This window comes from Rhinatrema bivittatum, chromosome 2 (genome assembly GCF_901001135.1).
Source record: "Rhinatrema bivittatum chromosome 2, aRhiBiv1.1, whole genome shotgun sequence".
NCBI classification, from domain to species: Eukaryota; Metazoa; Chordata; class Amphibia; order Gymnophiona; family Rhinatrematidae; genus Rhinatrema; species Rhinatrema bivittatum.
Window position 1 is genome coordinate 657587508 of NC_042616.1, and position 17324 is coordinate 657604831.

At 44.4% G+C, this 17324-nt stretch overlaps 1 protein-coding gene across 2 annotated transcripts in view; it reads right to left on the reverse strand.

Moving 5' to 3' along the window:
• Positions 1-17324, reverse strand: part of MYBL1 (MYB proto-oncogene like 1) — a 489278-nt gene that overhangs the window by 42164 nt on the left and 429790 nt on the right. For both annotated transcript variants that reach the window (XM_029591403.1, XM_029591402.1), the window contains one exon: positions 15088-15249. In XM_029591403.1, the coding sequence (XP_029447263.1) occupies positions 15088-15249 (162 nt within the window). The remainder of the gene's footprint in view (positions 1-15087; positions 15250-17324) is intronic.

A 17324-nucleotide genomic window follows, 5' to 3' on the forward strand; every position in this document is an offset into this window, starting at 1 on the left:
GATCCTTTACTTTTCTAGTGCATTTTTAAGATTAGGTTCTCCTTTTGCTAGAAGTGGCTTGGTACCTTGCTGCCTACACAGGCCATAGTGCAAGGTCACACATACAAAGTGAAGACATGACTTAAGGAAACTACTTATTTAGAGTAAGACAGGAAATATAGAGTTAATGGTTTCCTGTTTAATGCAAACAGCTTTCTCCTAGTGCTGAGTGCTGGAACGAGTTGACAGCTATCTAAAATTAGTATAAACTGAACCTAAGTTTTAGGATACATTTTTAGTTTTGGTGCACACACATTTCTGAAACATGATGTATAGGAATTGAACAATAAGGTTGGATCTTTAAAGGTTTAAGTGTTCATAATTTTAGAATTATTTTTACACATTACTGTGGAGTCACACACATTATTCAATTAAGAGAAATAACAGTTACTTTACAGGATTATAGATTGGCCCTGGCCTTACTGTTAATACCATGAGGCCTATATGCCATACACTCCAGAATACTTACTGTTGTCAGTGTTATGTAGAAGTTACTGATTTTACCCCTATAATTCTTAATTTAACCTAGCATCTAGAACAGTGGTTCTCAACCTTTTTTCTGTCGGGACACACCTGACAGATGGTTCTCACATGCGTGACACACTGACCCATGATCGTCACAGGGCTAGATGTAAATATACAGTTTGCATCCACGGGAACCCCCCTGATCCACAATAATGGATGTAAAGCAGAATTATGACATTCCCTGTTCAACTCACTCTACAAAAAAGATATTCTGGTTCTGGTGTCATCTCAGTAACAGCAACTCAAACTCCTTCTACTTTCAGGCTCAATAGCCCTACTTATGAAAAGACAGCAGTTTACCACCAATGCATGTCCTCTTGAGAAAACGCAACAAATAAGACTGATAAAACACTTACATGCTAGTAAAATATCTCTGTAACAGACACAGAACCGACCTAACATACTCCCAGGATCTGTAGTAATGCACATAAACTAATCCACACACAGTTACACCTGTATTATGGAATACACTCAAACAGGAGCAACCCTATCTATGAAAAGGCAACACTACAAATATTAAATCAGGCCCTAAAAACCAATACACCTCTTATTAGGAAAACAGAACTAGCAAGCAGCTATAGATCCCCACACAGAAATAATTGTAAAACTATACTAATAAGCAGAATAAATGTTTCACAACAACTATGAACAGAATAACATCCAACAATTAAAAACTCATAAAAACTATTAAAAATTCTCCAAACACCAATAAAATATTTCAAAAAAAGCAGACACATCACATAATATTAAATAATTAAAATAGCAGTCAATCAAGAAAAATAAACTTAAAAAGCCACCTTTACTTACCCCCTCCAGCAGCTTTCCTACTCCTCTTCCATGCAGGCTGTAGCACACACCAGAAGCAGCAGTAGTGGCTAAGCTCTATACTCATGGTCCTCTTCCTTAGGGCCCATGTCTCTCACACACACCATACCAGTCATGCCCCCATGACCAGTTTCTGTCTCTCACACACCAATCATCTCCCAGTCTTTGACAAACACACCAGTCACCTTCCTGAACAGTTTCTCTCATGCCATACACACACACACAGGCTTCCCACTCCCGTGTTCCACTTACATATATGGGCTTCTCACTCTCATAATCACTTTCTCTTTCTCACATACACTCACCAGTCTCTCACTCCCATGCTTGTTCTCTCCACATGCACAGGCTTCTCATTCCCATAATCACTTTCTTTCTCTCCCACATACACACACACCAGTCACCTGATCTCTCTCATGCATACACACACAGGCTTCCCACTCCCATGTTCTCTTTCAGATATACAGGCTTCTCACTCCCATGCTGTATCTCACACACTCCCAGCTTTCTCACTCCCATGCTCACTCTTCACATGTACAGGCTTCTTATTCCCATAATCACTTTCTTTCTCTCTCTCACATACACGCAAACACACACCAGTCACCTGATCTCTCTCATGCATATACACACACACATAGGCTTCCCACTCTCATGTTCTCTTTCAGATATACAGGCTTCTCACTCCCATGCTGTGTCTCACACACACACAGGTTTCTCACTCCCATGCCCACTCTTCACCTGCACAGGCTTCTCATTCCCATAATCACTTTCTCTCTCTCTCTCTCTCTCTCACACACACCCGTCACCTGATCTCTCTCATGCATACACACACACACAGGCTTCCCACTTCCATGTTCTGTCTTACATACACAGGCTTCTCCCTCCCATGCTGTGTCTCACACACCCCCAGGTTTTCACTCCCATGCTCACTCTCTTCACATGCACAGGCTTCTCATTCCCATAATCACTTTCTCTGTTACACACACACACACCCAGTCTCTCTCTCATTTCCATGCTCGCTCTCCACGTGCACAGGCTTCTCATTCCCTGAATCACATTCTCTCTCTCACATTCACATACACACCAGTCACACCGTCACCTTACCAACCAGTCTCTCTCATATACATGCACACACACAGGCTTCCCACTCCCATGCTCTCTCTCACATAATCAGGCTTCTCACTCCCATGCTCTCTCTCACATAATCAGGCTTCTCACTCCCATGCTTTCTTTCACATACACCCCCACAACACCAGGCTTCTTACTCCCATGCTTTCTCACATACCCAGATTTCTCACTTCCATGCTTTTTCTCTCTCTCTCTCTCACACACACACCCCCCTGACTGTCTCACACTCTCACATACACATCAGTCATCTCCTTGAGCAGTCACTTTCATTGTCTCTCACATATACACATACATCAGCTCTCTAACCAGTTTCTCTCAATCACACACATACTCTCGATCAAATATATTCTCTCACTTACACACAGGCTCTCAATCACACACATTCTCTCACTTACACACAGGCTGGCTGGCTGCTTCTCTCTCTTTCTGTCACTCACTTCCTCTCCCCCCCCAGCACAAACGGTAGCTGCTCCTCCAGCCCCCGCAGGCCAAGAAGGAAGAATTCCATCGATCACGGGAGGCTCATGCTACTCTCTCCTTTCCCTTCCGCTTTATCCCCCAGAGCAGGAAGATCAGCTGCCTCTCCTGCTGCCACCGGACTCCTGCTATCTTCGGGCGTCCGAACTTCCTGTCGGGGGGGGGGGGGGGGGGGGGTAGCGGAAGCGCAGCGCACAACGTCCGCTTCCTCCCTCCCCCCCCCCCCCCAAGCAGGAAGATCGGCGGACCATATGGCCCGACGCCCGAAGATAGCAGGAGGCCGGTGGCAGCAGGAGAGGCAGCTGATCTTCCTGCATTGGGGGGAGGAAGCGGAAGCTGCGCGCGGCGCTTCCGCTCCCCCCCCGAACAGGAAGACCGGTTGGCCATACGGCCGCAGCAGCGCTTCCCCATGTGTGCCGTGATGGCACGCGAGGCGTGGGTTCTCTTGCGGCACGGCCTTTCTTCTTCCCGCGCACCACTTCCTGTTCCGGTTCCGGGTCCGGGGGGGGGGGGGGGGGGAAATGCAGGCGCGGGAAGAAGAAAAGGCCAGCCGCGGATGCCACAGCTTTTTTTTTTTTTTGCACCGCTGCCGTTCCCGCTGGGCTTGAACGTGCTGATAGCCCGGCGGCAACGGCAGCAGGGAAGAACGAGCAGCGGGAGGGACCGGGAGCCACGCGACACACCTGCCGGTGCTTGGCGACACACCAGTGTGTCGCAACGCACCGGTTGAGAACCGCTGATCTAGAAGACAATTATAAACTGTCTCCTGACTAATTAGTTGAAGCAGAGTGGTGAAAATATTTTTATATTTATGGGAATAACAGTATTAATCTATTTCCTCATAATATTTGCATGCTGCATCACAGTAGCTTTTATTACAAAGGATTATTGTTTGTTTCATGCCCATTACTATATGGACCACTACTTAAACCAAAAATTATGAACTCATATGAAGGAGGGTACGTATATGCTACAGTGTGTCACATGATATAATTTTTAGGAAAGAGGTTGAAATAAGCTCATTTAACTTGATTGCTAATATAGAAACATAGAAATGATGGCAGAAGACAACCACATGGCCCATCTAGTCTGCCCAGCAAGCTACGCACTTTATCCATTTTTTTCCCCTTTTTTTTCTCTCCCACCTGTTACTATTGGCTTCCAGTACCCTCCAGCCCTAATTCCCCTCCACCCCACCACCAATTTAGAGAGCAGCGCCGTATCTGCATCCAAGTGAACGTCCAGCTCAATTAGGGGTAGCAACTGCTGTAACAAGTAGGCCACACCCTTACCCCATACTCTTACCCACCCCTGTTTTTATTTTTTTTGTTTTTTTTTTTGTTTTTTTTTGGAGATAGCAGCCCTCCATCCTTCCGCTCCGTGAAGGTGGAACATCAACTACTGGCCACTGGCATCCCGCTCTGTGAATGCCTCTGTGGCTACTGCCGCTCCGTGCAGTGTTTGAATGCCTCTGTGGCTACTGCCGCTGCGTGCAGTGTTTGAATGCCTCTGTGGCTACTGCTGCTCCGGTGCAGTGTTTTGCTGCCTCTTTATTCATGCCCTCTAGACTTGATGGATCCACAGTGTTTATCTCACGCCCCTTTGAAGTCGTTCACAGTTTTAGACTTTACCACTTCCACCGGAAGGGCATTCCAGGCATCCACCACCCTTTCTGTGAAGAAATACTTCCTGACATTGGTTCTTAGTCTTCCTCCCTGGAGCCTCAGCTCGTGACCTCTGGTTCTGCTGATTTTTTTCTGACGGAAACAGTTTGTCGTTGTCTTTGGATCATTAAAGTTTTTCAAGTATCTGAAAGTCTGAATCATATCACCCCTGCTCCTCCTTTCCTCCAGGGAGTACATATTTAGATTGTTCAATCTCTCCTCGTATGTCATCCGATGAAGACCCTTCCACCTTCCTGGTCGCCCTTCTCTGTACCGCCTCCATCTTGTCCTTGTCTCTTTGTAGATACGGTCTCCAGAACTGAACACAGTACTCCAGGTGAGGCCTCACCAAGGACCTGTACAAGGGGATAATCACTTCCCTTTTCTTACTCTATATTACTCTCTCTATGCAGCCCAGCATTCTTCTGGCTTTTGCTATCGCCTTGTCGCATTGTTTCGCAGACTTCATATCGTTAGACACTATCACCCCAAGGTCTCTCTCCTGCTCCGTGCACATCAGCCCTTCTCCCCCCATCGAATACAGTTCATTCGGATTTCCACTCCCCATATGCATGACTCTGCACTTCTTGGCATTGAATCTCAGCTGCCATATCTTCGACCACTCTTCCAGCTTCCTTAAATCCCGTCTCATTCTCTCCACTCCTTCCGGCGTGTCCACTCTGTTGCAGATCTTAGTGTCATCCGCAAAAAGACAAACCTTACCTTCTATCCCGTCCGCAATGTCGCTCACAAATATATTGAACAGGACCGGTCCCAACACCGATCCTTGTGGTACACCACTTAAAACCTCCCTCTCTTCAGAGAGAGCTCCATTTACCATCACACATTGTCTTCTGTCCGTCAACCAGTTTGCAATCCAGGTCACCACCTCAGCACTCACTCCTAAGCTTCTCATTTTATTCACCAGTCTCTTGTGCGGGACCGTATCAAAAGCTTTGCTGAAATCCAAGTAGATGACAGAGTGCTCTTCCTCGATCCAATTCCTTGGTTACCCAGTCAAAAAAGTCAATCAGATTTTGTCTGACAGGATCTTCCCCTGGTGAATCCATGCTGCCTCTGGTCCAGCAATTCTCCCGACTGTAGATAGTTCACTATTCTCTCTTTCAACAGTGACTCCATTACTTTTCCCACCACCGAAGTGAGGCTAACCGGTCTGTAGTTACCAGCCTCCTCTCTGTTCCCACTCTTGTGAAGCGGAACCACCACAGCTCTTCTCCAATCACTTGGCACCACTCCCGTTTCTAGGGATCTATTGAACAGGTCATAACATGAGTTATCACTAAATCCACATGTTTCTTTAACAATCTTTGGGATGTTTGTTTTAAACCAAGAAATGGGGTGGAATGTGTTATTTTACAATGGATCAAAACAGGCCCCAATAATTGATATATATGGATCAATATATATATGGCACATAGCTTAGCATAAAGAAAGCCTGAAACTGTAGTATGCTGTCATTTGTTTTTCTTATTAGACTGCATGGTACTAATGAGCTAAAAGGTAAGAGCCAGGATACTTATTTGTTGTTCTAAGAGATAAGCCTGTTAAATGCCTGTGTTTGAACCTTTTGGGAGTCAGGCACTGTCTAGGTAGTACCAGGATCTTTAATTGCCATAATTTAACAGCTCCAGATGGCTAATGTCAGAGCTATGGGTGCAAAACAAAACATCTAACTTGCAGATATTAGATTAAAGTCAGAGAGAATGAGATATAAAAAGCTGCGTGCAACGGCAATTCTTTGAATGAGTCATAGACAGAGAACGAACAGTTAGTTTGTGGGGTTCCCAGATTGTACATTTTTCATTTCTGAGAATACATTGTTCCATAGCAAGGAAGACCTATGATGAGAGTATTCTCTATATAAATTCTTTCCTTATATTTATCTCTATTATTATAACCCTATTTACTTGTATTGATTTATGCAAAATTGTTGTGCTGCTGTGTGATACTTCTCTTTGTTGGTTAAATACCATATATTTACCATATTTATTTTTGCTTTTACCAGATTTGTGGCATAATATAAAACCACTTATCTTAACCTTTTACAGGTTCTGGATTTCTACCTAAAACCTAAATTTGGGTTCCAGAATATCCCTCCCACATTTTCCTATTTCGTTGGTGCCCACATGTACCATGACAGCCCTGTCTAAAATCCTATCTAGGTGACACATGAAGTCCACCACCATCTCTGTTGAGATCTCTCTCTATTTCTAGAGAGTTTCGTTCAACCGGAGGCTATTGCTGCTGCTGAGGATAAGGTCTCTGCCTATAATTAGAATATATAGTTTTCTGAGATGAATGATTCACTGTAGCAGATGTGAGCATCTGTAATACAGTACAATGATCTTTAATGACATCCACTGATCCCTTTGCCTTCTCTTAAAATTATCAAATGAAGCATCTGCTACTTTGTTATGAATGTCTTCTCAAAAACATGCACAACTTCTCAAAGACTAGACACATTTAGCCATGCAAGCTTTCTAGTTGATATGGATATTGCAGACGATCTAGAAACTGTATCAAGTTAAGTCATAATCAGCTCTTTGTTATGTGTTTGGAACCCTTATCAGCTTCATTAAAGAGAAGTAGGAACATGAACTTTTCCTGATCTTCCTGTTCAAGAAGAGTGAGAAGTCTCCTTTATTTTTACAAGGTGCTTTACAAATACTTGCACCATCTGTAATTGGCAAGCTGCAATTCTTGATTGTAGCATTGCAGCTTGAAACTGTTTCCTTCCAGAGGTATCCAATAATTTAGACTCCTTCCCTGGGGCAGCACAAGAAAAAGTCTGATTTTTGAACTGTTTTCTTAGCTGATTCAACTACAATGGAATAATGAAGGAGTTGTACTCTGATATATCCAGGACAAGGTTCACCTCTGTATTTTATATCAATATTTTTGTCCACTGGAGGTATGAAAAGAGGTGCCATCCAGAATATCATCTGCAGGTCCTGTAAGACTTTGTGTATAGAACTGCTTTCACTTGTTTTGCAGGCTGAATGAATCTAAGGACATTGTGAAAGTCCTCCTGTTGTGAAATTTCCTCCAATGGAATGGCATATTTTTAGACATTCTTTGAAGAAATGCTGGTTAGGTCATATCTTCAGGCAAAGTGTTACTCCTTTATGGTTCTGGAGGGATCTGATGCCAATTCAGAAGAACCATGCATAGAATGAAGCGAACCTAAATGGTCAGAGTAATCTGAATCTTCAAAATCAGATAGATTTACTGGCAAATTCTTAGGCATAGATCTCAGTATTGGTGATAAAGAAGCAGTTGATTTTCCTAGATGAATTTTATGGTATGGAATAATAGAAGATTGTGATTGAAGCTCCATGGCAAACCCCTCCAAAATAGAGACTATCCACATATCCATGCAGAGTATACTCCAATGTTCTCTTAGAGGCCTGATGCAATCATACCATTGATATTTTGGTTGGGGGTTGTAACCTCTGCTGCATACAGGTTATCACAATGTATTCTTGAAGTCCTGATGAAATCAAATCAGTGTTGTTAGGGTGTAACCTCCATTCCATGCAGGCTACCTCAATTGCTTTCTGTTTTCGGCTGTAGCTGCTTCTTCATGCAAGTTATCCAGTGTTTTCTTGGAAGAACAAAGTAATCATACGACTGCTGTCATAGTCTCAACTGCCACTCCATTGGTTACCCCAGTGCTTGCTTAACATCCTCTTGTCTCCATGGATCCTCTGCTTTTGTTTTTTGAACTATGTTATTTTTGTTTCCACCATCTCTATCAGAGGGGCATTCTAGCCATGTATTACTCTCTCTTTGAAAATATATTTCCTGATATTGGTCCTGAGTCTTACCCCTTTGAAATTTCATTTTATGACCCCCTGCTTTCCACTTAAATGGTTTACTTCTTGGCATTAATACCTTTCAGGTATTTAAATATCACTATTATATCCCCCTATTATCTCCGTCATTTCATACAGCTTTTATTGCAGACCCTGCATCATATTGGTGCTTTTCTCTGAACTGCCTCTAAGGTATCTCTATTCTTAGGAAGTACAGTCTTTAGAAATGAGCACAGCACTCTAGGTGAGACTTCACCAACTACTGCTACAGAATCTGATTACCCCATTCTGTTATTTTCTACAGGCAGTCAATACAATTGCTGCAATGTAATTCAGTGGCAGAATTCTCTAAAACATTTTTTTTTTTTTGTATTTAAAGATTTTATTGTCAATCAAATGCAGCAAGTAATATAACACAGTAGGATACAAAAAACATGAAGCATTAACCAGAACAAGAAGTACACCGGAGTAGTAACCGCAAACTTCTAGATACAACAGTACTTAACCAAGATTGTATAATTGATAAATTGGTCAATCACCCCATCCCATTCTTCCCTCCCCCCACCCCCCTGTACACAACTGGGAACCGGTAACCATCAGGGGAAATGTGTACTTGAAAGCCTGAAAGCGGAGAAGGAGAAGTCTAAATGGGAGAAAGAAAAAGGAGAGAGGTATGGGAGGGTGGATGGTGGGAATGCAGACAAGGAGAAAAAGCTCGCCCAGCCCTCCAGAGTGAAAGGCCCTGGGTAAAAAGTATGTATGGATAAAAAACCTGCATGGGGATATAGCCAAGATGCCTAGAAAGGCTACCAAACTCCAGGACAATAACAGCATTTGCGGCGTCTTTCAATCAAGTGGCAGAGTTTTGTAGTGCAAGCCACTTGGTGTAAGAGCCCCATATCCGGTTAAACGCTACCAGCCGATCCCTGTGTACTGCTGTAAGTCTACTGAGTTGATAATATGTATGTAGTCGATATTGAATTTTAGCCAAACTGGGAGCGTTAACCCCTTTCCAATGGGATGCTATCTCTGACCGTGCTGCAATAAAAACTTGTAACAAGAACTTTTGTGTGTCTTTATTATGGTCAGGTAAAGGTAGACCTAAGAGTGCGTGCCGGGATTCAGCTTGAACCGGAGTCACAACAACCAACGATAGCCATCCCAAAACCTCCCGCCATACTAATGCCACTTTGGGACATTCCCACCAAACATGGTAGTAGGTACCAATGTGGCCGCAGTCCCGCCAACAGAGGTTAGAAAATGTGGGCCGAAATTTATGGAGTCGTTCCGGTGTATAGTGCCACCGGTAAAGTAATTTATAACAGTTTTCCTGTAAACTGGCCGAGACAGAGCATTTATGGGCAAGGGAGTAAATAGAATCCCATTCTTGGTCCTCTAACTGACACTGGAAGTCTAGTTCCCACAATGTGCGATGGCGCGGGGTCTCCTTTGATAGCCCATTGAGGAGACCGTATATCTTAGAAATAACACCTCGTATAGTAGAAGCAAATTTGCAATATGTTTCAAACAGTGTGCCTGTCAGTTTCAAAGTACCCCCCATGCCCCGCGCTTGACAAAGTGATATAATTTAGCATAATGCAAAAAGTCCCCTCCACCCACCGAGTAATGTTCACTTAATTGTTCAAGTGTCATCAGGGAGCCCTGGTCCAGCACATGTACCAATCTGGTAATGCCCACTGACGCCCACCGTTTCACAGTCACAGATTCGTCCTGAATGGGGTATACAGTATTTGTATAAAGATGAGTCATTATAGAGTACCGTTCAGGCCCAATCAATTTAGCCTTCCATGGAAACCATACCTTAAGTGTGGTGTGAAGTGCGAATGGCATGTACATGACAGGTCCCCCAGTCTGAGATGGCTGCCACGGAAGAGCCGACAGGGGCATTTTCCCTACCAGCGCCTGTTCTAGGAGCACCCATTGCGGTATATCAGTCGTACGGTGAATGGCCACCAGGGCCCGAAGCTGCGCAGCCAGATAATACCACAGCAAGTTAGGTAATTGAACTCCCCCTTGAAGTTTAGTCCTATATAGAGTTGTTCTAGCCACCCGGGGGGGTCGTTTGCGCCAGATGTAACTACATAGCATTTGCTGCCATTTCTTTAGGAGGGAGGACGATAAGGAAATGGGTATCGTGGTGAAAAAATATAAAAATCTGGGCAGTATGTTCATCTTGATTATGGCAAGTTGGCCCAACCACGAATGCATCTGATGTTGCCACTTACATAAATCCTTACAGATAGTGCGGACAAAGGGATCATAATTTAACATATAGAGTTGACTAGTTGTGGAGCCTAATCGAACACCCAAATATTTAAGGGAAGTGGTAGCCCACTTGAAGGGAAATTGACGCCCCAATGATAGCACCTCAGTAGACGGCAGGGTGAGGTTAAGGATTTCCGATTTGTCAAAATTAACTTTCATACCTGACACAGAGGTAAACCGCGTCAACTCTGACATGACCTGCTGCAGTGAGGATGCCGGCTCTGTAAGAGTGAACATCACATCATCTGCGAATAGGGATATCTTAAAATGATGGTCCCCTCTCTGAACACCCACGATCCCCTGTGTGTGTCGAATAGTCGTAGTGAAGGGCTCAAGGAACAGGGCAAACAGCAAGGGAGACAACGGGCACCCCTGTCTGGTCCCCCTCTGAATCTCAAACGGTTCACCATAGCTCCCATTGACCTTAACGCAAGCTAAAGGTTGGCTATACAACTTTTCCAGCCAGGTCACAAAAGAGGTGCCAAAAGACATTTTGTGCAGCGTCTGGAAAAGGAACGGCCAGTGAACCAGATCAAAAGCCTTCTCTGCATCTAGTGAGAGAAGAACAGCTGGCACCCCCTCAACATGCACCAAGTCAATAATGTCAATTAGCCTTCGAACATTGTCCGCCGCCAACCGTCCAGGGACAAAACCCACTTGGTCATTGTGTACTAAATTGGGCAGAACTCCATTAAGTCGAGCGGCCAGGACCCTAGCTAGAATTTTAAGGTCTATGTTAATTAAGGAGATGGGCCGAAAAGAACTACATTTTGTGTGGTCCCGGCCTGGCTTTGGCAACACCGTAATACCAGCAGTGTTTGCGTCCCGTCCAAGAGTCGACCCCAGTAAGAGAGAATTGAACGAGTCTGTCAATGGTCCCGCTAGGAGGTGAAAGAATTTGCGGTAGTAAGTTCCTGTGAAGCCATCAAGTCCTGGAGCCTTGCCGGGCTTTAAGCGTTTAATGGCAAGGAGTACCTCTTCAGTCTCAATAGGCTTATCGAGGAATACCCTCTGGGAGTCAGTCAGGGAGGGTAAATTCACGGAGTTCAAATAATCGGTAATCGCACCATCAGATACCGTGCCATCAGCCGAGTATAGATGTGTATAGAAATTTGTGAAAGCGTGCCGTATACCCTCCGAGGTAGTGGTAGCTGATCCGTCTGGGGTAACTATCTTGGCAATAGTCGCCTGCACCCTTACGGCCCGTAATTTGTGTGCTAGATATCGACCTGCTTTGTTACCTCCCTCAAAGAATTTTTGTCTTAACAAAAGCATATGATGGCTAATAACCTCATCGTCCAGGGACCGAAGTGAACTCTTAATCTGCAGTATTTGATGATAAGCAGAATTCGAGGAGGTGGCGCTATGCTGCTGGGTCAAGACTCTCAATTTGGCCAATAGAGCTAGTCTGGTAGCCTCCCGGGTCTTGTTGCAGTGTGCTGCCTGTGAAATGAAAAGTCCCCGCATTACAGACTTGGAGTATTCCCATACCGTTAAAGGATTCATATCCTCAGTCTGGTTCTCTTGAAAAAAGAGCGTCAGTTGGGACTCTATCTTGGTTACAAAATCCCGATCCTTAAGTAAGCCCTCATTAAGCCTCCATGGCCGATATCCAGAGGTAGTGTCCTGTAGTGTAACTTCTATCCAAATGGGGGCGTGATCGGACCAAGTAATATGGTCGATCTCCGCTTTCTGGACCCTATTTTGCAATTGAGTGGAGACAAATAAGTAATCAATCCTAGAATATGTACCATAGGGATGAGAATAAAAGGAGTATGATCTAGAGTGTGGGTACCTCCGCCTCCAAATGTCTAAAACACACCATTTATCTAGAAAAGTGTGCCACTTAGACCTGAAGCTTTGGGCGCCACCGGTGCTATTATCCAGAGAGGGGGATAAAGTGGCGTTAAAATCACCACCTATCACTAAGTCCCCTTCTAGATGCTGTAGCAGGACTTCATCAATTTGTTTCAAAAAGGCTACCTGATCTGTATTTGGAAAGTAAACATTAAGTAAGGATATTATACTTTTACCCACCCTAATTTTCAGAAAAAGATATCTGCCCTTCGGGTCCACCAGATGAAATAGTTCCTCATGAACACAGGCAGCCGAGAGTAAAATGCCCACCCCCGCATATTTCTGCGCTTTAGAGCTGGCAGCCCAATAACCGGTGGGGAATTGAGGGAAGGCCAAAAGCCGTTCGTGGTGTCGCCGTACATGCGTCTCTTGAATAAACGCTATTCCCACCTTTTGACGCTGAAGCTCTCTAGTGAGCAGCAAGCGTTTCCTCGGGGTATTTAGCCCCTTCACATTAAGTGATAAAATCTTAGTAGCCATCTCATACAGTAATTACATTCCTCACCCATACATAAGAAAAGAGTTCCCCCTCCCTTGAAATACAGCCCACTAAGTGCAAAACTCCCCAAACCCCTTTCCCATTTTCAAAATACTCAGAGAAAGATTTGCAATTCCCAGTGTGTTCCCCAACAATACAACTGTATCCCTCCAACCCTCCTTGGGACACATGAAATGGAGGCCGTGTACTCCCGACTAACAGCGACCACCAGCCTATAACGCCCCTCCCCCCCCCCGCCCCCACCCCTGCTAAGTGTGTAAGCCAAAACATGTAAACCTGATAACTGCCTGTAACTGTGACAATGTACATATAATAACCAGAAATCCAGCGCAAAGTGCTTCTTGTCGTCCCTCGCGCCCTGCCATATGGTCAGAAAGATGTCCAGGTCAGCTCTTGATCAGCCAGCCAAGTTAGGAAGTCCGCCATGCAGAAAGATTCAACCTTGATCCTGCTGAGGGGAACGACGAGCATCAGACTGCCTCCGAAGTCTCTTCCCCCCCCTTTTCTGCCCGCTGCCATCGGGGGGCCGAGTCCAACCTCTCCAGCTGGGACGCCGTCTTGGGTGCTTGGAATGACACAGGGATTTGCGCTTTAGTGAAGGCTTCCAATGCTTCCACTTTGTTTTTAACCTTGTAAGTCACTCCCTGGGCTTGAAAAAGTAACCCAAAGGGGAAAGTCCATCGATATTTTATATTCTTATCTCGTAGAGCGGATGTCACTTCTCTCAGCTCATACCTCTTCTGTAACGTAACAGGAGCCAAATCTTGAAAGACAGTGATAGGTAGGTTGTGCCAAGTAATCTCCTTCAGCAAGCGGGAGGCAGTGTAGACTCTCTCCTTGAGGTGGAAGTTGTGAAAGCAAATTACCAAGTCTCTCGGTTGCTGGTCCCTGCGCTGCCCCAGGGCTCTGTGTGCTCGATCCAGGAGTATTTCTGGAGAGGTGGGTAATGAATCACTAGTGCTGCCCTGACTTTCGGATAGTATGTGAAGACAGATTTGTTGAGCCACCACCGTTGCGTCCGCATGTTCAGGGGTGTCCGGTACCCCCCTGATGCGCAGGTTATTTCTCCTACTCCTATTTTCTAGATCTTCAATTTTCTCCTGAAGCACTGAGTTCTGCACTGTGCTGGAGCCCTCGGGAGTGCAAAGTGTTCAGGGCTTCCCCATGCGAGTCTACCCTGCTTTCAATTTCGTCTGCCCGGTTCCCTAAGGCTGCCAGGCCCTCCTTTACCTCCGCCACAGAGTCCATGATCTCCCTTTTGTGCTGCTTCATGTCGCCTTGCAAGTCAATAAACCACTGCCTCGCCTCTTCGCGGGTGAGGGGAGTGCCTGCTGAGATAGCTTGCTTGTCTGGGCATGTTTCGGTGAGCGCCATGACAGCTTCACCATTTCCTGCAGCGTGGTCCTCGTCGGATCCGCCATCTTGGTCAGGATCGGGAGGTTGCTTGCCATAAGAAAATTGCCGTAAGTCGGCAGTTCGCCTTTTCGTGGCCATCGGGTCGGGGTTGTCAGCTGTGGAAGGCACTTCCGGTAAGTTTTATTAAAGGTTTGCCGCGATTGCGCTGGTTTCGGCGGGGTGAGGGCCTCCGAGGGAGCGGAGCTCATTAGCTATGCGACCGCTCTCATCGGCTGCTCAACAGCGCCCCCTCTCTAAAACATTTTTATTTATTGTAGCTATAAGTAATGAAGCTAAATAGCAAACTTTACAATATTCATGTAATATACATATTAGCAAAGAGTAAGAAGTTAAAATTATGCAAATACATGGGTTTTCTAGCAATTTTCAACATTACCCTATTGAAAATGACTTGAACTTCATGGTGGACCTTCCTCTCAAGTTTGGACCTGATCATGAAATTTAATGGAAGTTACCATGCTCCTATAAGGACTGAAGCAGCCTGTGAGCCTTTCTTGTATGTGTTAAAAAGCAATATAAGAATTTCTTAGAAACTTACCAGTGTTGACTTTTCAAATCTGACACTTTTGGAAGTACAAGGGTTTTGTTTCTTTTTAGTCAGCGTGAAGGCTTTGCTTTTCTCTGGAGCTCCAGAACACCTGTTTTCTTGTTTTTCCATCAGTGGTATCATTAATAAAGATGTGGTGACGATATTTTCTGACTATAAGGATAAAGTGAGAGAGACAAAAGAAACACAAATACATGATTCTTGCTTGATTTAATGGGAAAGAGAAGTTGCTTACCTGTAATAGGTGTTCTCAGGTGACAGCAGAACAAATAAGTCACGTACATGGGCTGATGCAGAAGATCTGTCCAAATTTTCTAAAAAAAGATTTCTAAGGCTTACATAGTGGTTTCCTGCACACCGCTGGATCTGAAGCTGTTCAGTTTATCCTTTAAGCTTATATGAAAAAAGGGGTACAGAATACTTCCCAAGGGGAGGCGGATGGGTTATGTGGCTAGTTGCATCGCTATTATCAGAATATACCTAGAAAAGTAGGGGTGTGCACAGCAAATAATTTTGTTTTGGTTTTTTTTTGTGTGATTTCATTTGGGTGTTTTCCATTTACTTTTAAGTTTCTTTTCTTTTTCATTTTGATTTTGGAAAATAATGCTTGCTGTTTGCAAATACTCTGTGCTATTTGAATACAGTGCACGCTATTTGCAAATAGTGTGCACTGTTTTCTGAAACTAAAAAGACAACCCCAGGGATCTCCGGAGACTCCTAATCCCAAGTCTCCATCACTCTCGGAGGCAGCTGTTTCCCCCCAAAGAAGTAATATTATGTAAAATAAACTCACAGTCACAGGAGAAGCCCCAACCCCGAGCCCATCCCTTTGTTAAAAAATACTTCTCACCACTCTCACAAATCAGTGCCCCCATGACCCACCCTTGTCCAACCTCCCGACACCTCCCCAACTCACCAAATTCTCCTTGGTGGTCTAGTGGAGGCTTGGGAGTGACCCCCTTCTGGTAGCTGCTGTCTTGAAAAATGGTGCTGATGCCCTTTGCCCCAGCATGTAACAGGGACTATCCAAAAGCACTGATGGCCCCTGTAACATGATAGGACAAGGGGCTGGTGTGGGGTGGGGATAGGGCCTGTGACTGGGTGTTTATTTTACAAAATATTATATTTGTTTGGGAAACTGCTGCCTCCAAGGGTAGGACAGGGAGATCCGGAGACCCTCTGGTTGCAATTTTTTTTTTTGGGGGGGGGGGGGGGGGGGCACCTGTGCACACTATTTGCAAATTAGGGCCTGATTTTAAAAAGCATTTACATGCTTAAAATTGGGTTTTACACGTGTAAAAGCACTTTCCCTGTGTGCCATTGAATTGTCTATAGGATTTACCTGCATAAGTGCACTTTATGTGCTTAAATGGCTGTTGAAAATTGCTATAATAGTAATTACATTTACACATATAAATCCTTTTGAAAATTTCCCTCAGTATGCACAAAAATGATAGAAAACACAACACAAAATTGGTTTTTCTATTTTGTTTCAAAACCAAAATGAAATGGCAATAAGGCCAATGTAATAAGCTGCGATGAACCTGTCGCAGGTTTTTGCGCGTGAAATTGCGCATGGCTTTCTGCACTAATCTTATGTGTGTATGTAATAACGCATTCAGCATGGTAAAAACGCGTGCACCAACCTGCTCAAAAACCCATGGCACGTTTTGCATGAGTGCATCCAAATGGCATGTAAAGGAGGTAATTATGTATTAATGGGTAATGCAGGGAGCTGCACTAGCAGGGAGATCGTTTTTTTAGGGCCTGGGTCAGAACTGGAGTTAAGTTAAATCACCTGTGATACATAAGCCATGCCAACTGTAACTAAATTCTGCTGTATAATGGCTATGAAACGCTGATCAAGCCAAACTGATTACCAGTAGAAATGACTGGCTACACACCTCCCTCAGAACTAAATGTGAGATCCACATATCCATGCCTTGCACCAAGGACATGAGTAATGAAAATTAGTGGCCTAGGCAGAATAAGACAAATGTCTCTCACTTACCCAGAGGTACAGAGGAGCTTCTTGCACACATGACCCAGGATTTACCCTTGAACCTTTTTTTTTTTTTTTCAAATGAACTCTGCAACATTTTCCCATTAGCACCTATTTTAGTGGCTGTTTTTCCTGCAGCTTTCTGCATCAGGGCTTAAGCACAGGTATCAATGCATGTATTTGTACTTGTATTTTTTTTTGTGTGTGTGTATCTAATTTGCATGCA